Raw genomic sequence first — 27338 nt, forward strand, 5'->3', positions numbered from 1 at the left:
TTTTTCGGCGAGCAATTAAAAGTCACGAGGTGATATCATGTGATTCCTTGACTAATGCCGAGATCGGAATCATGAGATTGTGTAAATAACGAGGGCCTTACGAGTTCTTTGTTTGAATTTTCCGAGACGGAGGAAATAGATTAATTTCCCTTTTATTACCCACTACCCAGCTTTTCAATATTTTCCAAACGTCCTTGAAACACAATAACTCAAGTGACATCACATTCATCTTGAAAAGTGCTTCTCTCATGTCACTGCATTTTGAGTTATTTTGGCCATGTACAAAATTACCTTTAAACTGAAGGAAACCTGAAAATAGAAGTTATCTAAGATAAGAAAAACACCATAGATAATAATAGACCATAAAGGAACAAGGATGGTTAAGGATGGTTTAAAAATTAACACGGATTACAAATGACGAAATTGAAAAATCCAGGCTAAACTTTTCAAGATGTGCAAACCGTGTTGCAGCCCCTACAATGTTTATATGAAACCAAATCTTCATAATAGGCGATCACATTATTCTGCCAACTCATAAAAATATGCCGAATCGACTTAACGAGTCTTATACAGTTGGCATTTCAAACCCTGAATGTCCAAAACACGAAAATGTCAATTCTCCCATCCGATTTCCATATATTCCTTTTGATGTTAGTCCTGAGTATTTGGAAATAATTCAGGACGATAATCTGTATTTTAACACAAGACGTCGCTTTTTTGGTAAAATGATTATTTACGTGAGAGGAATATGTAAGATTTCAGTGAATACGTGCCTAGTAGAACAATCTCAGCAGACTCTGTGACTGACAGGAAAACATTTTGACTGCAATGTAAACGCTGTTTAATTAACCCATGTCACGATACCACCAATCACGTAACTTGGTCAGTTGATCGTCCCACGTTTAATTCATGCACGTTGCGAGATTGATTTAACAAATTATTATTTGAGAGCGGTTGAAATTGTAACAAACAAATAAAATACTAAGGACGCTAAGGCCCAGTTCAGACGTCGTGCTTTTGCCGTGCCGAACTAAATTCAGGATTTAAGTTCGACAAAAGCACGGAAGAAGCACGGCGTCTGAATCAAACTTTTGTATTAAGTTCGGCAAGCAATTAAGTTCGACAAGCTCTGCCGTGCTACACGACTCTGGCACGGCAGTGATTCAGACGTCGTGCTTTTGCCACGCTAAACAAAATTCATAAATTATATTAATGTATTTTGGGATTTAGGAGGAGAATTGTTACGAGGCATCGCTAAATGTTGAATTTGGTTCGACTCTGGCACGACGTCTGAATCAGAGTTGTTTCTTTGCCGTGCTACAGTCGAACCAAATTGCAATTAAGTTCGGCACGGCAGAAACAGGACGTCTGAACTGGGCCTAAGACGTTTTTTTTTTTTTTTTTTTTTTTTTCAAAGAATCTAAACCACCAAAATTATATGGACATACGTCCATAGAAATTGTTTCCCTGAGAGGCTTCCTCATTTCGAGTTACTAGCTGTCCGAATATTAGTCTGTCCATAGACGTGTGTTTTTAAATCCCTTGCGGTTAAATAAACCATTTGCTTGCGATCTCGACGAACTCAAGACAAACTAGAGGGTCTGTGGACAGAATGATCCAAATTTTTAATTGCTGATTAAAAACATACCACACTTACATGTCTTACATTACGGGAATACTCCTCCCTGTAACTACTAATTCACAAATTTAAAAAAATTGCTGCTTATGTAGGGCGTTTTCATAGTGACTGTTTGTACAAGATGTTTGTAGAAAAATAAACTCATTTCGCCAAGGAGAAAATGATTGTTGTTTAGGAACACAAGCTGGTACATCAAGGCAAAGCCTATTATAAAGTAAATTTCAACAAAATGGTTCGTCCTTGCAGTGTTCGTTGACCGAGTTTTTGCAATGTGAAATAGGAACTCTCGACTGAGAGACGGACCTGAAGAATCAACCGAGAAAAAAAAAGTTATGACTGACTTTGAATATATTTGGCTAGATTATAGGACCAATTAGTGCACAATTTTGAACCGTGCTGGATAAAAGTGGAACTCTTGACTTCAACTACTAAACGGTTTGACAATCAGTAAACTTTCAGGTTAAAAATTATCAAACAACTAAACTCTGTATTTTCTTAGCGGGCCTTTTGTGGTCTCTTGGGACTGGGGGTGGGGCTTTATAATACGTACAAAATTGTTTCCTTTGAAGATCTTAACATGAAATGAAGACGCCGCATAACATAGAAACTATGTGATTACCTCAAAACAGCTGTCATCAATAATAATCAAAAGCGATAAAGAAAGCTGAATTCACCTAAAATGATAAAAGTCAATTATTGCAAGAAAGCTAAGATATGTAATTAAAAACAGAAAAAAATGAAATTTGAAAAACATGACAGTCAAAATACGGTTGTCATGGGAGAATCAACTTCATTGACCAATCATATGCCAACGGCTAAACTGAGTTCATTACTGCAATCCTTTAAAAGCTAGAAGCATTCAAAGTTGGTGGGGTCCTTGCTTAGAAGTCCCCCGCCCCTTCCTGGTCTGAAGAGACTTTAGAGGGCGCTATCTTAAAATATAATACGCGGATAAAAATATATCGCCTGTCTGACAGCTGTGAGCGCTCATTACAAAAAGCGGCGATGTAAAATTACGGTAGAGTTCTTAGTTAATTGAATCAGTGTGAAGATCGTTAGTATTCGTACACAGAAAAGATGTAGGCTATCCAAGGAACAAAAAAGGCCAAAGCGGCTGACATGGGCCCTGGTGCATTACCACTTGGCTTGGGTGCCGCGGTGACTGTTGGTCTTGGAGTCGTCTCCTCTTTCCCTGATCCAGATAGCACACACCTACCGCCAGAACAGTCGCGTTTACATTTGGCTCCATCACAGTGGAGCAGACAATTTCCACCAGGACAGGACATAATGCACAAGTCTGAACCTGACTCACAGTACATTTTACAGTTGCCCTTGGTGCAGGTTTGATCGCATTCCTTGGCTGTGCATCTCATATTGGTACAGTTGTGCCCACAGTTCTGTGTGCAGTTTTCGCCAGCGGTGCACTTGAAGTCGGCACAGTGGCCTTTCGAGCATGAGCTATCACAGTTCATTGCTGTGCACTTGATATTGCAGGCGCCATGAGCACAGGTTTGCTCACAGAGCGCGGTGTTAGCGTTGTTACAGTCCAAATTGCATTTTCCTCCTGTGCAACTGGTTTCACACTTTCTCGAAGCACCGCACTGCATGGTGCAAGGCCCTTTGCAATTTTGATTACACTCCCCGGCGCCTGAAATGCACCGAAAAACATAATTAAAACAGGTTTGTTCTAAACCTAAGTGGCTGGTACGCACGCTGTTAATAGGGATTCAGACGTTCTCTAGCTTTGCGAAAAAAAAAATTTAATAATTTTCAATTATATTTATAATTTGAAAATGAACTTATATTGTTGCAAGAGACCATGATCATTTTCTCTTGATTGCTGTTATTGATTTTACGATTTTCACAGAAAGCAAGTCTTCGGAGTAAAGCACGAGAAAGCACTGTTATAAACGCGTGCCATTTGCTCATACCTTTGGAACACTCCAAACCGCACCCCTCTCCTTCACAGACTTGCCGGCAATCGTCAGCCTCACACTTCACATCACTACACATCTCGGCGCAATTCTGGACAACCACACCATCACCGCTGGCGTGCAATCCACAATGTCCCTTCTCGCATTGCTGGTTGCATTTGGACGTCATCGTGCAGTTTACGCGAGAACAATTTCCCATGCATGTCTGTGTGCAGTCATCGCTTGAACAGTGCAGCGACTCACATCCTCCCGCTAGGCACCGCTGGAAACACTCTGAAGAGTTGCAGCTCAAGGAAGCGCAAGGCTCCTCGACACATACTTGGTCGCATTTGGAGTAAGCTGATTCATTGACGCTGCCGCAGGTGAACGGACACTTTCCAGACAGGCAGATTTGAGATCGGGTGTTGTTGGTGATTCCGTCACAACGGTCAATCCCTTGATTTTGCGCGTGAACGGTGGCAATAAACAGAGAGATTACTGAGATAAGAGTTGCTGCAAGCGAGGTAGTCCTCATCGTTGAAACTGGGGAAGAAAAAAAAATAACAACAAAATTAGAGAAATAAAATACATAATATAATGGGTGACAAATTGCTCCATAATTTTGGCGCGAAATTTCATCGTTAATTTATAATTTCGCACGTGAAATTCCAAAATTCCTTAGCAACGTTTGGCACTAATTTTCTCCATGCAATAGTCAAGTCAAAAGCCCATAATTGTGAGCGCAATTTGTCGGCCATTCTATTAAAAGGTAATCAAATGGTATAATCGTGAAGGAAATAATTCCACTTACAGGTATATTGCGCCCAGGCTTTACATTGTCCAATAACGTAGAAGTCATGGGTTCGAATTCCTTCGACAACTTTTTCCGGTTTTCTAAAACCTATCGAAGATTGCAGCCGAACGATACCCGAAGTGGCTCCGTTAAATGGAGAAATAGCCGTCTCGAAAATAGAGATGAGATATTTCTGAATCAATACCCCGCTAGTGAACTTTTAAATGAGCTTAAATAACGCTTGTCTGTATTTCTGTCTGAAATCGATAGGCAAATGATACTGTTGAAGAAATAAATTTCCCCTACAATCATCATCTATTTCCATATATTTTCCTTTCAGTTTCTAATCATATTTAGTGGTTATTTTGTTCTAATTATCTTACTACAGCCCAACTTCTGAAACTTTCTTTCATTTTCGGTTTTAAAAGAAGCCGGTAAAAACATAAAATTTGAATGACATGCAAATATGAAGTGTGTGAAAGTGGCATTGACGGATTGCATAGTTTGCGACTGTTAATGATATTTGTTCTACTGCAGCGGGTTAGAGTACAAATATATAACACAGTATCTAATATCAAAACATACAACATGCGGGATTTACGATACAATCTGCATGTATTACACACAGCGTTCCCTCAGACAAACTTCAGCGAATAAACTATATATATATTTATAAAAGACCGACCTCGTCACGGCATGGCAGTAGTTCTTTTGTATTTTAAGCGAATTTATGCAAATACACCGAACAATATTTCCATAAAGTTGTTTACAGACAGACACCGGACACAAATAGACTCCAAATACATATGTCGTTGTATTCAGCGACACTTCTTAGCAAGTCAGTACAGAAAAACAATTAAGTGAAGTTTCAGGGCGCTAGTGAGGATTGATAAGTAAATTATCGCCGAACTGACCCTTTAAAACCCTGTAAGATAATACCCTTTATTTCTTTGGTTTTGGTCTGGTTTTTTTTTTTTTTGTAAATTTGTTTTTTAGAGAAATAAATGTTAACACTTAATTATTCAACCGAGTAGCTCCCTACCGTTATCAAATAAAATGGAAGTAGGAAGTTACAATCTCCCTGAATGTGCAAATCAGGAAACATGACGCATCTTTCAGTTTTTCAGTTCTCGAAACTGAAAGTGCTGCAGTTTTAAAATATTTCTTTCTTAGAAACATTTCATATCCGGTTCAGTGGACGCCAAGAATTTCTATTAGCGAAAATTCTTAAATAAACTGGGACATGACACGGCAGATTTTACCAACGTCTCGATTATTGAATAAACTGCAACAACTCAGTGACATATTTATGGGTACAGTTGCCAAATTTCAACCCGCGTCTTTGAAATATTTTAATAGCGAGATAAAAGATGGAAAGCGTTATCCAGAGATTTCTCGTCATTCATGATCATGATCAATAGAATATGCATTAGGTTTCGTTTGCAGAAGAGATCACTACAAGGCAACCAGTAGGTATTTAATTAAAGTCACCTAAGAAAAAGAGTTTATGTCACGGCAGTTGAAGATCCGGCTAGAAAGAGCCGGCGAATTCAAACGCCGAGGGGCCGTTGAAAACCTCAGTTAAAACCACGAGATCACAAGGACTTTTTAACAAACTAAGCTACGCCTTAAATAGCTCCCTAAAGAAACGGTACATGCATAAATGGACAGCATATATAAAGGCGAAGACCCGGCAACTAAGATCAGTTGAGAGTTCAGCTGAACGAGGGGAAGTACTTTAGATCGTCGTGCATCGATCGAGCCGCTCTCTTAGCCTTCACAGCTCAACCAGCTTCCTCAAATGCGAGAGAAATTCTTATCTAGCGTGCTAAAAAAAATATTAAACGCACCTGCGATAAAGGAGGATTCTGGCGTTGATCACGAAGACACAATGCTCTTCACACTCAGTTCACGTGTACTGTGGTAATTATCGCTTTCGTCTGGACTTTTGGCGCAGATTGCAGTCACGTGACTTCTAAGTGAGTCACGACATTATTCAAAGTACTTCTGTTCAGTGTCGCGTGTCGCGAATACACGAGCCGCTCTTTGACAAATTTTCCTGACTAAAACTACCAGAAAAGTTTCAAATTCGTATTACACACGTAATATTCTTCAAATCTTTAATCATTATGAAATGATGATTAAAGATTTCACTCTGAAAACAGAGGTTTCACTCTGAAAACGCATCAAATGTTTTCCGTCTACCCCTCGCCGGGGGAATTCAAAAACGCAACAATCACCGTTCATTTTGCGTTTGCGTTTAAGTAAAACTCGGGCAAGGGTTTATCACGATTATCGTCACGTGGTCTCTTCCGAAAATATTCGTTTTCAAAATGTTTTCCGTCCACACTGAAGCGCTGACGTTTTCAAATTCCTCCGGTTTGAAGAGCGTTTTCGAAAAGCTCCGTTTTCGTGACGGATTAGTGTGGACGGTAGGCCTAACCGGAGAAATAAAGCTCTGTTTTCAGATTCCTCGCGCGTAGTGCGGACGGAGTCTTAAACTAGTTCATGAATATACTGAGGACAGAGCAATCCCTACCACTAAGGTCGTCGCGCGTGAAGTGAAAAAGGCGAGCTAAACTAGCCGCTTAATAAAGACTTGGTCATTTTTATATTTCCATTTTTTTTCCTTCTCGCTTGTCGATTTGTCGTTCCGTATTTCACCCTAGTAAGATCAGAGAGGCAGCACGCTTCAGATTGAAAAGAAGCATTTCCCTCTCAGGAACTCCTTGCCTAAGAAAATTATACATCTAGGAGTGTTGAGGAGCTGTTCCAAAAATGTTTTTGAAAAAAAAAGAAAGAAAACAATTTGAAAAGAAGAGAAGAGAAGACAAAATAGTGGTTGTAGGCGCACTCAGCTGCTCAATCCTGAAAATCAAAGGTGTTTGTATGCGAATTTCTTGTTATCCAAAGACACACAAACCTGAAATATAAGCTGCAAAATTTTGATTACATTATCCTGCGCATGGTATTCGTAGTATAGGACAAGCATTATATGTTTGGTAGCCGACCGGGGTGCCCGCCTTTGTAACCACGTTTCTCATGCGTAACAACAGCATAACAAAAGCTGCCTTACCCGCCTTGCCACATTAACATAAAGGTATGTCTTGTTGCTAATAAACATTCCGCTTCAAGCAACACGCGTGATCTTCGTTGAACTGAGATCAAATCTGTACAGAAATCTATCACAATAGTCTAAGCAAAGGTCGTTTGTTCGGTTCTTTTTGACTAAGCTGTGCTACTGCGAGGAAACTGTTCATGACTGCTGTGAGGAAGACTTCACTCGAGTGCATGGGTTTTACAAGCAATGCCGTGATTGTAAACTCACTAATTTAAAATCATGGGATGTGGAGCCACAAAACAACCAACCCTACATCGGCCAACCGTTGTATTAACTGGGCATAGACGACTCGAGGAGGACATAGAGGAGACGGACTCGCTTCTTGGATCAGAAACAGAACTATCGTCTTGCGAGAAACTACAAGAGTACAGCCAAAGGTATCCTGAATATTCAAAAGTGTTGCGAGCGGTATTCAGCAGTGTTGAAAAACTTCGGCGTTTGTCAGAAATGGAGAATTCACTGAGCGACAAGAAGCTAGTATCGAAGTTAAATAGAGAAGCTCTTAAGCTTCGCCAGAGAAGTATCAAGGTAGCTTTCTCAGCCGGAACAACTGACGAAAAGAAATATGACATTCTTGCAAATTTCATCATCGACATCGGCGCAGCGGAGTTTTTCTACAAGCTAACCAAACAGTTGTTCGATTCCTACCTCAACAGCGGACAGACACTTCGCAAAAATGGAATAAAACCGGCGGATAAACCATTAAATATTGAAACAGACCGATGCGATCAACTGGCATCAGAGAGCTTAATTTTAATTCTACTCGTGATCCAGAACTTTGCTGAGTTTCATGAGCAGTTCTGTGTGACATGCGCAACAGAAACTGGGATAATACCACTTTGCTTGGAAAGTAGCAAACAGTTAGAGTCCATGCTCAAGACCTTGGACGACCGCAGTGGTGAGACGCCAGTACGAGCCATTAGAGTTCTGGGATGTTGTTTTAATATTCTGTATAACATGGCCAGGAAGACTGAAGAGGTCAAACCGACCGTTGACTACGAGGCCAAGGAGACTTTAGTTTATTTTGCCAAATCAGATATTCCCATTGTGGCCCCGCTGGCTTTGCTAAGTTTGGCTTACGTGGCTGACGAAGAGAGTAACCAGCTGGTACTCGCAGATGAAGAAATCTTGGTGAATTTAACTTCCATTTTGAAAAAGGCTAACGATTCGGAAAGGCGAAAGTTTGATGGCTTTTCTGCAAGAGAGCTGGCGGAGGGTCTCAGCCATCTTGCCATAAACGATACCAACAAAAGAGTTTTGGGTCAAAAAAGTGCGATAAAAGTGCTTGTTTCAATGATAAAGACATCAGGTGACAACGGAGAAAAGGCAAGCGCAGTCAAAGCGCTTTGGATGTTAGCCTTTGATGAGAATAACAAGAACCTCATCGCTCAAGAGGAAGGAGCCTTGAACACTCTACGACAGCTGCAGCACTGCGAGGACCCGGATGTTCAAAAGGGAGCCGCAGGTGCACTATGGGAGATTGAAGGAAAGACTGCAAGAAAGCAGGCTGAGGAGACAAGAGAAGTCTCGGCAAATCACGTGATGATTAGTTACCAATGGGATTCCCAGGAAGTGTTAGTCGAGGTGAAAAACAAGCTTCAGGCCAATGGATACAGAGTATGGATGGATCTGGAGCAGATGGGAGGGTCCACATTGGAGACCATGGCCAAAGCTGTCGAGAACGCCTCAGTTATTCTGGTGTGCGTATCACAACGATACAAAGAAAGTCCAAACTGTCGATCAGAAGCCGAGTATGCCTACCAGCTGAGAAAGGACATCATTCCTTTGATGATGGAACGAAATTACCGACCGGACGGTTGGCTAGGAATGATTGTTGGAACAAAACTTTGGATTGACTTTAGAAATAGTTACGGTATCGAGACAGGGGTTGGGAAGTTGTTGAGGGAGTTAGGCGGCAGGGGACGACAAGACCAAGGCAATCACTTCACTGACCCTGGCCAATTAGGAAATGCTGAACAAGTACAAGAAGATTGTCCTCCAGCCACCCCTGAAGCGCCAGGAATCTCTAGTTGGACAAGTCATGATGTGGAGTGCTGGTTAAAGGACATTGGGTTGGACGAGGTATGCAAGACAGTCCTACCCAGACTGGACGGTCAGACTTTGATTTACCTTTATGCACTCCGTGATGAATGTCCTGATTATTTCTACAGGTGCCTGGAAAGCAATCTTAACTTGCGTGACATGTTTGATCTATTTAAATTCAGGGAAGAACTGTGTAAACTGATGAAAAAATAACCCTATTCGGCAGAAACGTGTCGTTTTGACTGAAACGTCTAAAGGGATTTAAATACCCACCAATACTATGTGCTGTTTAAAGTTCACCAGTAAATTTTCTCCGATTCTTATTGGTTTAAACTGATCACGTGACGCGATAGTGTTCATCCGCGGAGACACTATCAGCCCATAGTGACCGTCCGAGGAAAATACCCGGATGGATAGTACTCGTCCGTGAACATTTTTCTGTAAACAAGCGAGCTTACAGAAAATAAACAATTGCAATTGTATTAAGTGGGTTTTTGTCTGTTTTCTTTTTCAAATTTCACATTTGGCTTTCACGGCTTTTATCTAAATAAGTTGAAAATAATTCAATATAATTTTTGAACTGGCCCGCGGAAGATAATTTAGTGGTGAACAATAAAGACAATAGAGTGTTTATGTCTGGGAACTATCGGTCTGATAGTTGCCCCTTGGAAATTTGATGTTCTTAAAACTAGCATATTTGCCCCCGAAGCTTCGCTTCTCGAGCAAATATTTGTTTTAAGAACATTAAATTTCCGCGGGGGCAACCATCAGCCGATAGTTCCTCGACAGAAACACTCCATCGTTTAAATGTGCCTAGAGTCTTCCTATCGTAAAAGTTGATTGTAATCAAGTCATATCCTCTTTGGTGCCTTTGTTGCAATCTCCTGCAATGTATTTCACTGAATATATCGCACACAGGGTATATCCAAAATAAAACAATAAATCTAATGCGAGTAATTTATGATTAAGACTGTAATGATGAATGGGAGGGCGGGTTAAGGGGAGGAAGAGCTTTTGTATGCATTGTGCCGATCTTTTTCTTTATGACTTACATTCCTTAATTTTTTTTTTTTTTTGACAAAAACGTCGATCGTGAGCTCTTAGTTATTACGTAACGTACCCAAATTCGCAATTATGAGCCTTGTCTACTGTTTTAATGTCCTGTCATATCAAGTCATCGAGCTGATATGACAGGATCTTTGGCTGAATTTGGCCTGATATGAGCCTGATATGCCGCCGTAGAGCGCCAAAAAGGTACGATTAGGTTATAACGGTGGCCAAATTCAGCCAAAGACCCTGTTATATCAAGTCATCGCGCTGACAGGACAGGATCTTTGGCTGAGTTTGGCCGTTATAACCTAATCGTACCTTTTTGGCGCTCTACGGCGGTATATCAGGCTCGTTTAGCCTCCAGGAACAAGGGTATTTTCGAAGCGAACTTACTCTATATTCCGGCGAAACGTAGCAAAAAGGTATGATTAGACACTAGAAATGCGAGCTTGAAGTTCATGGCGTCTTAACGAAGAGTGATCGTCAGGAGTTTCATTGAGGGTCGGGCACCAGACAAATTGACCGGCTGTGAGAACGGTTTTGCCCGCCTGGTTTGATCATGTAAAGGACAGTTTTTCTTGTAAAGAAGTTCAGTTCAAAAAGTTTTCCCCACCTGTGAAAACCAGTTGCCCTCCATCTGAAATCGCTATTGAATCATCGTAGGATATTTTCTAAACCTTTCATCATTTTCCCAGAACAGCCCTCGCGATTAGAATAACTTACAACTATTGAACAAAGCAAGTGAGTGACTTCAATTGTTTAAGTCCAAACTGTTCGTTTATTGCTTCATACTTTTCCTCCGCCTCATTACAATGTACAGCCGTTACTTCGGCAAGCTGTGGTTTTACCAATTCAAATGTCACCAAAAGCTAATCTGTTCTCTTAGAAGAACTCGGCCATCCCTTCCTCCAGGAACCGCTTGTAGATACTCATAAACTTGGCTACAAACGCTTCAAGATGGTAGATGGCTTTGTTTCCTTGGTGAACACGATGTTCATAGTGAGCAGCCATGTTTGTTACTTCAGTCTTCAGACTGCCATCACAGTTGGTCACCAGTTCAGTTATCAAACCCTGCAAAACCAAGAAATGTTTGTTATAGGTATAGCAACTAGACCGGTTTTCAGGTGATTGTCGGAAAACCAAAAACAAAGAAATGGCCTATTATAAGAAACGCAAACAGCCTGATGAACACGAAGCAATTACACGCACCTGGTACAAGATGCGGAAAAACCAGCTTGACTACTAATTGGCTTTCGTTTTATGGACCTATCATTGTGAATCCACCCCAAGGGATCGCCCTGCGGGGGAAGGGGGGGGGGAGGCAATGTGGGGAAGGGGTTGGGATGTCACCACTTTGTGCAACTCATGTACGTAAGAAGCTTCAAAACCCACACACCTTACTGAGGTTGTGCCAAACCGAACAGAAGGAAGACACTTGGAAACCACGTCTAAAGATTTGACCAAGTCTCTTCTTGGTCAAGGGAAGATGTCCCGACCCCTGGGATGTGGCGCACAGTCAAATGCGCACTCTCCCAGGCCCCCACCATCAGGGTTAATGCACGCATGCCAAAAGCAGCAGGATTGCAAACTTATCTCTGCATACACAGTGCAGTCAGTGTGCAGCAAAGAGGAGAGCGGGATATGTTTTAACTAATATGTGTAGATTATCAAAAGTTCACTACTATACCACGTTACCTTTAGTATGATATCGGGTGGAATACAGTGGGTCAGGAGTTCATAGAGTCTACTTCTTATTTCCAGCAACCTGAAGAAAAATTGGTGAGTAAAAATAAACTTCACTGAAAAGGAGGCATAGAACTCGGATGGCTCATTAGTAATGTTGCTTAATTCTTAGACTACAAGTAGCTGCCCTCTGTCCTGAGTTTGAGTAGATGACAAACACTACTCATGTAATCACAATTACGATATCTCAAACAGGGCTGTCATTTTAATAGTTTTGAGTCACCTCTAACTTTGTTCTTCACACTCATAGCAAACTTGTTAATATGTGGGTAAATTGTATTGACAACAGGCAAGTTTACCCGTAGCATCACAGAAAAATCAAGCATACTCAGGCAAAACAGGTGTTACGGGTTACACCCCTCAATATTTTGCTAGTCCTTCTGGACCCCTGGAAGGGATGTTATACCAGCAACCATTTATACCTCTGACTGGAGAGGAATGAAGTGTCTTGTCTAAGCACACGACACAGTGTTCCCAGCCACCTAGACTGCACAATTTGGCCAAGTCCCACATGCTAAAGAACAGGCCATCAACTCTGAGTTTAGATTAAAAAAAAAAACCCCAGTAAATCTTAGTCCATAACAGCACCAAGAACAATTTATTTTCAGCTTTGGTGCCTCCATGCCTGATGAAAAGGTTACCTTAAGCTCCCTAACATCCTACTACCATACTGTATAGCTCCTTCCTTGGATACACCTTGTTTTTATAATGGGGGAGGAGAGGTGGGAAGGTGGCATGGGGGGGAGGGGATGGGTTGGGAGGTAGGGCAGGGGCAACTCTCTGTAATTTCCTCGGCCCACAACTGGTGAGGTACACCATGTGTGCATGTTTTATCTGGCTTTTTCAATTTAGAGGTGATCCTAATGAAGCTTCATAACTTATTAGTTATCACCTTACCTTTTGGGTGTTTGTTGCTCGACAATCTGCTGTGCTGTTTCTCTTAAATATACTTCCCAGTCTGCCTCTTGAACAGGTTGGTCAGGTGTGAATGGGTATCTATATACAAAATAGACGGTGTGTTTTCTTAACTGAATATAGTGCACAACAGCTATTAGAGCTATATTACTGTCATAAACTGCATTGTAATTAATTGCCATGCACATTGTGTTTGTACATACATGTACATGTAGCTGCAAACAATAAATTAGAGGTACACTGTAAATCATCATCCTGGCTGCAAATGTATGTATCTAAATTCTGATCTACTCTGCAAATATCAAGACTATAGTTATATATTTTTTTTGCTAACAATTCAGGTGCAAAACATACTGTTGAACTCTGCAAGCTTCACACATCAGCAAGGCCCTTCGCAAATTCCTGTTGGATTTCTCAGCAATTCTCTTGGAAAGTTCTGCTGGAAGACTAAGGCCCTCCTTTTTACAAACATTGTGCAATATTTGACTAATCTGCAGATAAAAAGAATTTATTATACACTCTTTTTTATGAGTATGTTTTATAAGAATATCCAGGCTGAAATTTGCGAAACTTTAAGAATATTTTAAGAATAAACCCAAGGTTAAGATTTTGAAAAGAATATAACTTTTTGTGTTGAAAATTTGCAAATACAATACAATTATATGTTTTTTGAATAAACCATATCAAATTCTTCCTTTCGCTAAATGGCAAAACTAGCCAAAAACCAACAAAAATAGCATTAGCCATATGTTTGATTAAAGTGCCTATAAACTGAAAAATAATTGCTGCTTATTTGAAAGGATTTGAAAGGCTTTCCAAAATACAGAAGAATGACATTTTCCTTTTTGGAATATCTTCTTCATTTTAGAGATATTGTCGTTTTTGTATTATTCAAATTAGGAAGCTGATGACGTCATCTGTTGTGCAACTAAAACGTTAAAATATCGAATAAAGAATATCTCTGAAAATATTGAAGCGGTGTTCTTCAAACTTGGCACCAGAAATGCACATCACAAAAGAAACAAAATTACACCTGTTGTGCTGTCACCATGACAACAGTTTTGCCACTGGTCCTGTCTTAATTAATTCCCTTCCCAGTTTTTGTCTTAACCAAGGATCATCTACTCCCAGCAATCTAATGAGGAGAGTTTAGACAATATGGAAACTATGTCTGTTCCGAGCAGGACCCTCTGTCTTACAAGGGTTGCAAATGGGGATATTTGTTTTTTGACAGAAAGGAACTTGAGAAAAGAGAGTTGCCATGGCAACAGCACTATTGGTGTCATTTTGTTTCTTTTACGGTGTACATTTCTGGTGCCAAGTTTGAAGAACACTGCTCCAATATTTCTAGAGATATTCTTTATTCAATATTTTACCGTTTTAGTTGCACAACTGATGACATCATCACTTTCCTAATTTGCGTAATACAAAAGCATCAAAATCTCTAAAACGAAAAAAAGATATTCCAAAAAGGAAAATGCCATTTATCTGTATTTTGAAAGTCTTTTAAATAAGCAGCAATTATTTTTCAGTTCATAGGCACTTTAAGCTGGGGGCAAAATCAATATTGCAAAATGTTTACCAAAGTAAGTACTCGCCAATACAGTTCTACATGTATCAAGCAAATTCTCATTATGCCCAATTGTTCATACAGTATGTGGTCAGGAGGTTTATTTGAAAGTACACCCAAAAAAACTTTGTTTGACTTTTTGCTATCAGGAAGTGATATTTCATGGGATTTCTTAGGATCCTGAGAGGGATCTGTACATTAAGCATAATTTCCAGAGATGAATATGATCAACAGACAACATGCACGTAAAGAGCTTAGACCTCCTCGACTGTAGGTGCTGCAACCCTGACTCCTAAACAACGGCTGCGAATGGCTGGAATAACTTTGCTTGTTGAGTTACAACACAGGATTAGTCGACATGTTGCTGTGTACTTCTCCATAGTCCTACGCAAAGAGTGTTGGGCATCCTTTGTAAGTCTGTCCACTTCTGTCAACACTACCACTGTAAAATAGTACAAATAGCAATGTGATATACATTTAATATTCCTAGTAAAACTAACTTACTGTACACTGAAAAATTCAACAATACACTGCAAGAGTTTGCTCAATACTAAGTACTTATTAACTAAGCACAAGGGCTGGACTGGAAAATATGTTTCAGTCCAGCCCGCTTTGACACAGTCCACAAGCATTTTATCACATGACCTTTGGCAACTGAAGTAGTTCTGCATTGAAAAGTTTGCTACAATAGTAAAATTTACTATCAGAATGTTCACTTTTATCACTCATTTTGAAGAAAACAATTCAATACAACAAAATTGTTTCTGTTATTAACTCCCACAAATTTTGAGGGACCATGTGAATTTCTAGTAAAGCTGTACACAGTTTACTGGCCCTATCACTTTGACATCTACAGCCCTAAAATGGGACCTTTCTTCTTATGTTTTTCCAAAGAAATGCTGCACTGGGCTCTATTTTTCTTTTCATCACTGTTCTCAAGTTTGATACAGCAGTAACACACTCAATACTTTATTGTTATTTATTCTTGTAACAATAAATTTTTGTGAACCCCACAATTGCCAGAAAATCAAGAAATCACAGACCTACCACTTCCATATTTTTTGAGAAATAAATTCCCACAAGAAAGATGGTTATAGCTATACTTAAATTTATTAAATTAAATTGGTAAAAAGCAATCTCTAACATGGGCAGAATCATCTTTCATATGTTATTTACCTTTAAATTCTTTCTGTGTTGATGATTCTAGCTGGTGTGATTGAGCGACAGTCTTGATAAGTTCCTGGATCACAACACGATCATGAATCCCTGCATCACTGAACACAAAACAAGAAAGAAAAACTTAAGACACATGAACAAAATAATGTACCGAGAAAATGCAATCCCATAGGGAGAAAAGAGAGAGTTAGCTGGATTGGTACCAGTGTTTAAGTCTGGTACATAATGTGTACAGATCTATAAACAACTGTAAAGTGACAAGAGTTATTGGTAGGACTTACACAGGACTAAAAAAAAACTTGAATTCCAGTTTGCCCTTTGGACAAGCAGCTCTCAAATGCTGCTTGCCCAGGGCAAGTCTTAGTTTACTTTATTTAGTTGGCAGACAACTTGCCTGGGATGTTCAGTGTTTCAGCCAGAAAATTTTACTTGAGGGCCAAAGTGGCCCCTGAAGACCTTTTTTAGGGGCCAATTTTTTAGGATAGGGGCCAATAAATTGAAAGCTACAGAAGGAAAAAATGCATCAGGGTACCAAGGAAAATAAAGCAGTTTATTAGGATCTATGACAAAATTTAATAAGTGCTTTTTACTCAATGAAGTTTCTTTTGAATCAGATACTAGTACGAAGGATCTCTGCATTACAAGAGAACAGTTCATAGGCATATATGATGTAGTCAATGATCAAGGGTTTTTAATGCATTATAGGGCGATTTCATACACGATCAGCGATTTGGGTGTTTTCTGTGAATCAATATTGCAGCAAAGCAAAAGGACAGATTGGCTTCAATTATTTTCTTATGTTGAATGTTTTAGAAGCAAAGATCTTAATATGATTTTCTAGAAGGACATAATGTATGACAAAATAGCCATTATTGATCGTCAACACAGAGAATGTGGTCGCCATTATGGCGACTAAACCAGAAGAATGAAATGTTAGCTGCATTGGCGACCGTATCGGTCGCAATTTCTAACCCTGGGATGGCTTTTAAAATACTATGCCTGTGTTAATCTCGAAGTCTTGTAAAAGGAAAGGGCCAAATTGGCCCTTTTCTCGTTTTTCTGGGGGCCATCTCTGATTACAGCACGGGATTCCCACAATGGCGCACTCTGGCGGAAACACTGATGTTGCACATTGGGCAAGTGAGAGTAAAACGTTACTTGCCAGCGGGCAAATCTACTTGCCCTGGACAACCAGACGGCACTTTTATTGAACCCTGCTTACACTTCCTGGATGAAATATAATTTGTTTACATGTAGGTTGACAAGTAGCCTTGTTTAAAAGCAAAACAAATGTTACCTTGGATTTATCTCTAAGTGATAAGCACTGCCAATTGTCGACATTTCAATTTTCTTCTTTGAAGGAGTCTGATTAAAAAAGAAAATGACACTGTTAGAAACTGTAAGTTATATTAAATGCTTGTTCTAAAAAATCACACAAAGCATTATTTTGTATTATAATAATCAGTAGCACTAGTTTACCAGCTTATCAAATGAATGTCAAGTTTTTTGGAAATGTTAACATAATGGCACTGCATTCATGAGTGATACAAAATGAAAGATAAACCATAAAAAAGAGACATGTTTTAAACACGCCATGGCAATCGAATAGCGCTCTGGTTAGCCTATACAAATAGTGCTTAGGTTAGCCTCAATATCACTGACTCGACAGTTGTTAGCTCTTAACAACATCAAGGGTTGACCCTTACAGACACCCATATCCCACACTGACTCTCAATTGTAGTGCCATTTTGTCATTTTGTCATTTTGCCATTTCATGTTATAAACACACCTCAGCTACCACATACAAGTCATTTGGCAAACACTAAATCTGCATATTTCCCTCTTATTTACAGAAAAGACCTAGTGGGAGATTTGTTCACCTGTGTGAAAGAAATTAATTCAGCAGCCATAAGAATTGATAAATTGTTTTGAATTTTCCATTCACTTGTCTGAACATTTTCTGTGAAGAATGTAAACCTACACCAAACTCAAAAGGATTTGAAAATGGGAAAGATTTACACACAAAACCTGTGTGCACAATTTCTACTAAGACTACAGCAGTATCTGAGATTTGCACACCAAAAGACTGATGAAAATAATACAATAATTAACAAATTGACGTCAGTTTTTCATGTGTTTGTCCTGTTATTGATCATGAATTTCGTCATAACATTGTCAAAGTAGTCTGTGGATCCACTTGGCTATCACCTCATGGATCCACAGCTACTTTGACAATGTAATAACGAAATTCATGATCAACAACAGGACAGACGCATTAAAAACCGACATCAATTTGTTTTTTTTATGATAACAAATTGTCAAATTGTTTGCTCTCGCTCGTTAATGCATTGCATAAATTATAAATTCATGTGTCTGTCCGCTTATTGAAAATAAAAATTAGCCAATGAGAGCGCAAGAATTTCTACAGTTATCGTAGAACATTAGATTGATGACAGTGTCCGTCTACCTAACAAAATGCATAACCTCCCAAACTCATGACAAGGACTGTACAATGTAGACACTCACAGTGAAACTCTGTTGTTCAATCTTTAATTTCTCCACACCAGCACCATAGAGCTCTCTAAGTATGCACATTATCCTTGTCTTTTTCCCAGCCCCTGAAGGGCCATAAACTAGCAAATGTGGGAAATCTCCACAATGCACCTAAGGACATAACAACAAGTGCCTTGTAATCAAAAACAGATAATTAAAATAAATTATAGATGTACATCTTTTTTGTTTAACAACAAAGAGGAGTCGAAACAACGCAACCCAACAAGCAAGCTTCAAGGACATCAGGAATCAAGTGTTCTCGCAAACACTAGACACTACACGACAGCAAAAGATAACTTACCAGTTTTTTTAAATGAGTTGCAAGCTCCTTGTGATAATCTAGTTTTGACAAGGAAGTTGGACGATATTTATCCACCCATAGACTCATGTTATCGACTGAAAATTTGCCAAATCACCAAAGATGCATGCAGAAAAATGAACGAAGATGGCGGACAAAATTTTCGCGCCAAACGAAAACATTGAGCCTGCGATTACTTTCAAACCCAGTCCTCCGCGAATCGTCCGCCACACATTCCCTCCAAAAATATGAATTCATTTGCATTCATTTACAATTTAATGTCCAGGAAAAATCCAGAAGCTTAGCAGCTCTCGTAAGCTTCAAATTTTTCCATTATCATTTTAGCAGCTGTTATTGTTTTAGGGCTAGGGGCATTGTTTCTTTTGTTTTTGTTCTATTGTTCCCTTTTTGTATCAAGCAATTCACTGTGAGACCAGTACGGGCCCTCCTACCACGATAATATAACCACCCATTTAAGAAATAAAAAGCATGTACCGTGTTTCTACCGAGTTATAGAAACACGAGTGGAAGTTTGGGAGAACGAGAAATGCTGTGGGAACACGAGCCGCAGGCAAGCGTTTCCACAGCTTTTTCGAGTTCTCTCAAACTTTCACGAGCGTTATTGTAACTCGATAGAAACATGGAGAAGATGTTTTCTTTATCTTTTAGAAAACACCGCGACGAAAAAAAGGAAAACAACTTGTTAACTTCGATTTTCTTTGCTCGCGCCATCATTACGTCAACAGCTTGTGCTAGTTCTGTGTTTCTATGTGTTTCTGTGTTTCCGCATTCCAAAGCAGCTCTTCTACGGGCAACTCTGCTCTGGCAAGCGCGCAGTTGGAGGGCAACGAAAGCGCTACAAGGACGGTCTAAGAGTCTCCTTAAAAGACTTCAACATCAGCACTGAGTCCTGGGAGTCTCTTGCCTCCGACAGACCCTCCTGGCGCCAACTCATCACCAAAGGAGCCCACGCAGCAGAGAAACGTAGGTCCCGTCAAGCCGAGGAGAAGCGAGCAGTACGCAAGGAAAGAGCCGTCAGCACTAACAGCACAGCCCCTACCCACTTCTGCCCTACCTGTGGGAGAGGCTTCCTTGCCCGGATTGGTCTCATCAGCCACCTCCGGACACACCGTAGAAATTTATTAACAAGCTAGATGTCTTTGGTCATCTACTCATCTTCGACTACGAAGGACGAACAACATCGAGTTTTAGTATAAATCTACTAACGTTCTATAACGAATGCCGTTGATTGGCTACGCTACTCACTATCTATTCAGCGATAGATAGTGAGTGGCGTAGCAGCGTGTCCTTGTTGATAAAATTACGGCCGCTTCTTGGCCTTTTCGAAGTGTCTGTGAAGAGGATTTAGATTAAGTTTTGAACGACTAATAGATTTATACTGAAACAATTAGATTATTCCCTCGAGATTTCTATCGCTCGATAGTTGACTCGGGCTCATAATCTAATTGTTTAATAGAAACACGATTTTTAACCAATCAGCGCGCGTATTTTTGTTAGGACTGTTTTCTAAATATATATAACCAATCGGCCATTTACTAATATTGCATGTGTAGATCTGTGTATCAGAGTGAGAGCGGATTAACTGGACACTGCCGTATTTCGATTTGTAGGACTTCAGGACCTTCAGGTATCAGAGGTAAGTTTAGATGAGACTGTGGTACATGGTCACGAGCCCCTCTGCATTTCTACCATTTGCTTGTTAAAAAGTTCAGTACACCAGTCCACCATTGTCCTCTACGGAACGGTGACCGAGTTTATTGCAAAGAAAGTAATGAACAGGAAACATTAAGGGAAAAAACTCTTTTTTGCAAGTTATATGATCGAGTTTTAAAAGCGCCGGCTGTACCTTTTACGAACAATGATGTCAGTGGAATAGCTCATAGCGCACGCTAATTCATTCATAAGAATTAAGTATTTATTTACTTTTTTGGCGCCGATAGCGTTATAACCCCCTTTTGTTAATTAAACGGAGCTCTGCGTTCTCAAGGGCAAGTTGAACCCCTGCCCTGTCGCACCAGGGGTGGTAAATGGTCCTTCATAAACCAGGGGTGTTCAAAAGTTTTGGTCGAATTTCTCGGGTCTTGCATTCTTCTTTTTTCTTTAGCGGTTATGCGCGTCTCGCAGTTCCGATTTTTATACGAAGCTGTCTCTCAGTCTCGATTTTTTGCAAGGCTAAGAAAGTCTCGAAGTACCGATTTGTTACTGTCCGTCTTCTTGCAAAGTCACTAATTCAGGCTACTCACAGTCAACCCTCAGACAGTCTGTCACCGTCAATCTGAGTGATGATCTGGGCACTTTTTTTTATTGGTTTATGGCTAGGGGTATTGTTTCCTTTTGTTTTTGGTCTATTGTTCCCGTAAAGGGTATCAAGCCATTCATGTGAAACCTTACCGGAGCTGCTACATGACACGAAAAATCGGCGCCCGCTACGATAATAACCGCCCTTATATATAAAACCACTCATCCATTTACTAATTATTTAGTGTGCAGATCTGCGTATCAGAGTGAGAGCGGATTAACCTGCACTGTTTATTTGGATTTGTATGAACTTCAGAGTCTTCAGGCATCAGAGGTAAGTTTACATGTTACTGTAGCACAGAGTCACAAAACCTGCTGCATTTCTACTATTTGCATGTTAAAAGATCAATACCATTTGCATGTTAAAAGTCAATATAGCGAGGTGGCTGTTTTCATCGATCTCTACAGAACGGCGAAATTGATTCCAAAGACAGTAATAAGCAGGAAACATTAAGGGAAAAAACTCTTTCTTTGCAACTCCTCTCATCCAAATTTTTTAAAAGCGTCTGCTGTACCTTTTACGAACAATGATTTTAGTGGAATAGTTCAAAGCCCGCGCTAATTTATTTATTAGAATTAAGTATTTATTCACTTTTTTGGCGCCAAAATTTATTTTTATTGTCGCTAACGCCGTAAACTGCCTTTTGTTAGTTAAACGGAGCTCTGCCTTCTCAAAGGCAAGTCGAACCCCTGCGCTGTCGCACCAGGGGTGGCAATTGGTCCTTCATAAACCGTGGCTCTCACGAATTTTTCGTCGAATTTCACGGGTCTTGCATTGTCGTTATGTACGTCTCGCAGTCTCGATTTTTTGCAAGGCTAAGAAAGTGACGAAGTACTGATTCGTTTGTTTGTTTTTAAATATTAATTACAACGGAATGTCTTATAGAGTCGGAACGTGTCGCACTCGCATTTACAACACTTTTAAGGCTCGTTTCAGCAGTTTAAAAAGTCATGTCTCGGACTCGCAATTGCAAAGAAAAGCGCTAGTATCCGCCTTCTTGCAAATTCTCGCCTGTCATCATCAATGTGGGTGGTGATCTGGGCACTTTTTTGGTATCATGATTCTAGAATCAACTGATAGACAGCGTTTTTTTATTAATAGCTTATAATGACACATAAAAATTTAACTCTTGCAATTGAGAAGTGTTGGAAACTGTTTTGAGCTACCTTAAGCTTGAGGCGATTTCATTGTCGAGCGCGCGAGTTATATATTAAATTTCAGTCCTTGGAAAGAGACAGAAGATTTCTTATTGTTAGTTCCACTGACTGAATAGGGTACTGGAGTTTCTAGTATAGTAATTGTGGATTTGATTATTGAATCTTTATAATCTCAGCCCCATGGATATATTTTTCAGATTTTCACCATGCAATAAAACTGCAGCCAATGGATTCAAACTACGATCGCCTGGAGTCAGAACCAAGACAGAAGGAAAATCCCAGGAAAAGCGCCAACATCTTTTCTATTCTTTTCTTCTGGTGGGTGAGAGAGATTTTTGCCATTGGCCAAAAGCGTCCTCTGGAAAACGATGATATGTTTCCTTTACTTGACGAGGACAAAACTCAAACATCGACTGAAAAACTTTACAAGACATGGAATGACGAAACAAATCCCGCCTCAAACAAAGGAAGAAATGGACATCGATTGCTGAAAGCGCTTTTCCGAGCCTTTCCCTTTAGCGATTACATGTTCATTTTGAGTGTAGGTTTGTTACCTGCTGTTTGTAATGTACTTCAGCCCGTGTTCCTGAGTTTGCTTTTACCGGAATTAATGAACTCTCATGTTAAAGACTCCTCCTGGGCTTATGTCTACGCTACTGGGATCTGTATGAGCTCTTTCGTGCGAGCTATTTGTCATCACCAGTCTGGTTATTATACACAATTAATGACCCTTAGATGGAAATCAGCAACTATTGGAATCGTTTACAAAAAGGTGAGGGAAGCGCCAACAGGACTAATGTAGAAAGAAAACAAGAATCGTTGTAGTATTAATTGTACATTAATCGCACGCGAGGTCGGTATTAAGCTGTTATCAGTCCGAGGTCTGCATGACAGTGTGGTCGGTACAAAAATGACGGTACTCGATCGACATCCCGATCGATACTTGGTCGACACTTGATCAACACTCGGTTGAGTGTCGACCGACCTATATCCATCGGTCGAAAATTAGTCGACTGTCTACCGACTGTCCACCGAGATGTCGATGGAGTGTCGATCGAAGGTATCGATCGAAGGTATCGTTTGACATCCGACCGCGGATGCCATAGGTACACATGATCCGCCATTTCTTCATCCTGGATAACTTTACTTCGGAACAGGGGGAAAGGAGGGAGGGCGAAAGAAGAAAACTACAGCTGGGATAATTGTGACAAATAGTACTCGGTAACATTTTTAAAGCAAGGTTTTGAGCCTGAAATTCCCGGTACAAGGGGAAAGTGTCTTTATCTATATTGACCATGATGAGTGGCTGGCAAGTTTAGAAAGATGCGTTATACGTTGCAAGCCTGTAGCTTTCTCTTCATTTTGCAGGTTCTCCGTCTAAGCCGAGCAGATATATCGAATGTAACAAGTGGATTTGTCATCAATCTAATCGCTTCAGACTTGCAACGCTTTGAGAAAACGGTTGTGCACGCAGTATATATAATTCAAGCCACTTTGGAGGTGTGTAGTATCTCGTTTTTAATGTACTACTTGTTTGGCTTTAGACCCTTGACTGGCGTGCTGTTTCTATTGACCGTTGCACTGTATTATGGTATGATGGGAAAAGCTTGCGCTATGTTAAGATCAAAAATTTCAAAAATGGCAGATCAGCGTGTTAATATCATGAACTCCATCATCTCTGGAATTCGCACGGTCAAGATGTATGCCTGGGAGTGCCCATTCATGGAAAGAGTGCAAAGGATACGAAGGTAAGAGGAACCAAGTTAAAAAGACGTTCTAGGGTTCAGTTAGTTTTCACACTCGGACACGCACATTAATATGCAGTTTCCGAATATTATCTTTAACCTCTTTCTAAAAGTGAATTTTGGCGCTCATCCTGTTAGATGAAAAGGAGATTTCATTCACATGCAAATTAAACTCATTTTCATATGAATGGCTGTGTAAAATTTTAGTTATTAATTACTGTTGTGATGCGCTTTTGAATATTTTATAGAAAAGGCGCAATACGAATAATAAATGTTATTGTTATTGTTAACCAGGCCTCGCTTTGATAGAGAGGACTAGAGCAACTCTAAAATGGGCCATTTTAGATTTTGTTCATACCAAGCTCGCTTGAATTGTTTCCCTCTAGCTTATCATCACACGCGCTTTTCCCAACATTAATCATTTACTTATCATCCTTGAATCGAATCCATAATGGAGCAAAAAGTCATGCAGGGAAAAAATTTAACAACAATAAGATAAATCTAAAACAACACACATTCTCTCCTAATCCTTTAGTTAACAAGATATTAATTGTTTTCTCGTAGCCAGGAACTCAAGCTAATCAGATGGAAAACCATAATACAGGCAACCTTTGCATCTCTTCACTACACGTGTACACCAGTAGCTGCTTTCATCTCCTTGGTTACCATGGCAGCCATGGGGACTGAACTCACCTCATACAATACTTTCATGATTTTATCGATGATAAGTATACTTAGGATCACAATCTCATGGAACTTTTCTGATGGTGTGAACGTTTTAGCAGATTTTTTAACAGCCTTGGGTCGTATCCAGGGTATACTTGAATATGGCGATGACAACATACACCAATACCTACAGGACACTTTCGCTAAAAGTAGAAAAGAGAAGTTTCACAGTACACACTTCGCCAACAGTATTGATTCTGCAGGCTTTGATGAAATCACTAAAAATGATGTTCACCATCACAAAAATTCCACCATTGTGATGGAAAATGTCGTCTGCAGTTGGAATGGCAATTGGAATATACCCTGTTTGAAATCTCTGAATTTGTCAGTAGACAAAGGTGACTTGGCTTTTATCACTGGTCGGGTTGGTGCTGGAAAGTCATCTTTACTGTATGCCATTCTACGTGAAATTCCTCTCATCAACGGCAAAACATCGAGTGTTGGAAAAATAGCCTGGGTTGGTCAGCAGCCCTGGGTGTTCTCTGGTACCGTGCGGGACAATGTGCTGTTTGGCGAGCCATTTGACCCGAAAAGATACGATTTGACATTACACGTCTGTGACCTGATCAAAGACTTGCAAAGGTTTCCAGATGGTGACATGACTGTTGTTGGAGAACGTGGGACAGTCCTGAGTGGTGGTCAGCAGGCTCGTGTTGAATTGGCACGCGCAGTGTATTCCAATGCAGATATCTATCTACTGGATGATCCACTGAGTGCAGTGGACTCAAAGGTGGGGCATGATATCTTTGAAAGGTGCATCAATGGCTTATTGGACAACAAAACTCGGCTGATGATCACTCATAACCTCGCGGTCCTGCGTGATGCTAAACACATTGTAGTAATGGAAGAAGGCTCCATTTCGGCAAAAGGCCGCTTTTCGACATTATGTGCATCTGGTTTTGACCTAGATGCCATCGTCCAAGGTGCTGGACAGAACCCTGTTACTGCGCAGATGGAAAAGCGACTAAGTCAGGGCATATTGGAGAATGAAGTTAAGTCAGAGCAAGAATATGCCAGACTGGAAATTGCTGAAGAAGATCGCGTGATTGGTTCTGTATCGTGGAAATTATACTGGCACTACATCCAAGCTGGACTGCACTGTATTCTGGCTATAGCTTTGGCTACTTTTTTCTTTATCGTTCAAGGTTGGTTGATGTGCTTAGCCTAAAAAGCTCTTTATACTTTTGTTCTTTTTCTACTGTTAATTTTCTTGGTTTATTTTTTGTTTTTTTTTTTAGGATCGCTCATACTTCCTGATTGGTGGCTACTTCATCTGACACGTCAATCACATGACCGGCAGCAGCAGACGGAGAATCTCTACGTCTATGGTGGACTGGTGGCTGCGGCATTAATTTTGTCAATCATCAGAGCGGGAGCATTTTTCAACGCAGCGATAAACTCCTCGAAGCACCTTCACAACTCGATGCTACTAGCAGTCTTAAAAGCTCCGGTTTTGTTCTTCGACACTAATCCTGTTGGACGAATTTTAAACCGGTTTTCTCGAGATATTGGCATCATGGATGAGTTGTTACCAGATATTTTCATGGAAGCTGTACAAGTGGTTCTGTTCTGCATTGGAGCAGTTGTTCTTCCGTCCATCCTAAACCCCTGGATTATCCTGCCGGCCACCCCGCTCATTATCATTTTTATTCTGCTTGGGCGTTATTATCTCACAACGGCACGTGATGTGAGGCGACTGGAAGGAATAAATCGAAGCCCAGTCCTTTCTCATTTTAGCGACTCGTTGATGGGAATGGTGACTGTTCGGGCGTATAAGAGGGAAGATGCATTTCTTAAAACGTTGTACAGGTTTGAATTTATAATTTTCCTATTTTTGTCTTTGTAAAACACATGTAGGGGTATCGAATGGTCCCATTCAATTTAAAAGTGCTCGCAAAATTTGGCTTTTGCTCGAATGGCTCGCAAAAATTAGATGAGTGCTCGCTTGCTCGCTGATTCTCGTTAAAATGTGTTCGATTGCTCCAAGTTTGGTGAATCCTACTTCAAGGTCTGGTAGCTTTTAGCTTCTTCTCATAGTGTGTTCACCACGTTGGGTTACTTGTTGGGTTAGAAAACTTTAGATCTCCTTGAGCTCCACCCTCTGACTCACGTGAAGCTATGTGACGTAATTTGGCATCAAACAGCATCAAACGAACAAGGCGTAATTGGAGGTAAGTTGCGGGGATTGGTTGAACTGAGATAAGATCTCCATGTTTTGCCTAGTTTTGCGCCCACTGCCCTGTTTTGGAGGTGTCAGCCAGATTACTTAGCGTAAAAAAAGTTTCCTTTTCTAAAACAAATAAGAGATTCCGGTTAGCGCAAAATTTACGAAGTTCTCGCTGCTCGCCATATGTATTTTCTAGAGTGCTCTATAGTTCTTTTTAGCAGCAGATTTTATTGGGAATTAGTATGAATCTTCAAGCGTTCTATCACGAATGCCGTTTTCAGACTGGCTACGCCACCCACTATCCATTCTTTGATAGGTAGTGAGTAGCGTAGCAATGTGCCCTTGCTAACAAAATAACGGCCGCTTCTTCGTATTTTCGAAGTGTCTGTGAAGAGGATTTCGATAAAGT

At 40.2% G+C, this 27338-nt stretch overlaps 4 protein-coding genes across 4 annotated transcripts in view; 2 read left to right on the forward strand and 2 right to left on the reverse strand.

The window, feature by feature from the left end:
* Positions 1-9738, forward strand: part of LOC145497872 (uncharacterized) — a 56262-nt gene extending 46524 nt beyond the window's left edge. The window contains exon 2 of the mRNA XM_081477734.1: positions 6770-9738. Within this exon, the coding sequence (XP_081333860.1) occupies positions 7686-9722 (2037 nt within the window). The 5' untranslated portion in view covers positions 6770-7685 and the 3' untranslated portion in view covers positions 9723-9738. The remainder of the gene's footprint in view (positions 1-6769) is intronic.
* LOC145497874 (uncharacterized) lies at positions 1601-6777 on the reverse strand. The gene is made up of 3 exons (XM_081477736.1): positions 6196-6777; positions 3571-4095; positions 1601-3287 (listed from the first exon to the last, which is right to left on the reverse strand). Exons 2-3 carry the CDS (start codon positions 4085-4087, stop codon positions 2695-2697), a joined length of 1110 nt encoding a protein of 369 aa, XP_081333862.1. The 5' UTR covers positions 4088-4095; positions 6196-6777; the 3' UTR covers positions 1601-2694.
* Positions 9739-11393: 1655 nt separating the features above from the next.
* Positions 11394-19005, reverse strand: LOC145497875 (replication factor C subunit 3-like). Its single transcript, XM_081477737.1, has 9 exons — positions 18818-19005; positions 18490-18627; positions 17261-17328; positions 15964-16061; positions 15048-15229; positions 13572-13708; positions 13200-13298; positions 12255-12324; positions 11394-11630 (listed from the first exon to the last, which is right to left on the reverse strand). The coding sequence occupies exons 1-9, from the start codon at positions 18902-18904 to the stop codon at positions 11442-11444; spliced, it is 1068 nt and encodes a 355-aa protein (XP_081333863.1). The 5' UTR covers positions 18905-19005; the 3' UTR covers positions 11394-11441.
* Positions 19006-23015: 4010 nt separating this feature from the next.
* LOC145497653 (ATP-binding cassette sub-family C member 4-like) overlaps positions 23016-27338 on the forward strand; it is a 6825-nt gene continuing 2502 nt past the window's right edge. Inside the window, exons 1-3 of the mRNA XM_081477474.1 lie at positions 23016-24039; positions 24601-25907; positions 26001-26571. Coding sequence (XP_081333600.1) covers positions 23615-24039; positions 24601-25907; positions 26001-26571 — 2303 coding nt within the window. The 5' untranslated portion in view covers positions 23016-23614. The remainder of the gene's footprint in view (positions 24040-24600; positions 25908-26000; positions 26572-27338) is intronic.

This window comes from Orbicella franksi, chromosome 9 (genome assembly GCF_964199315.1).
Source record: "Orbicella franksi chromosome 9, jaOrbFran1.1, whole genome shotgun sequence".
Taxonomy (NCBI): Eukaryota; Metazoa; Cnidaria; class Anthozoa; order Scleractinia; family Merulinidae; genus Orbicella; species Orbicella franksi.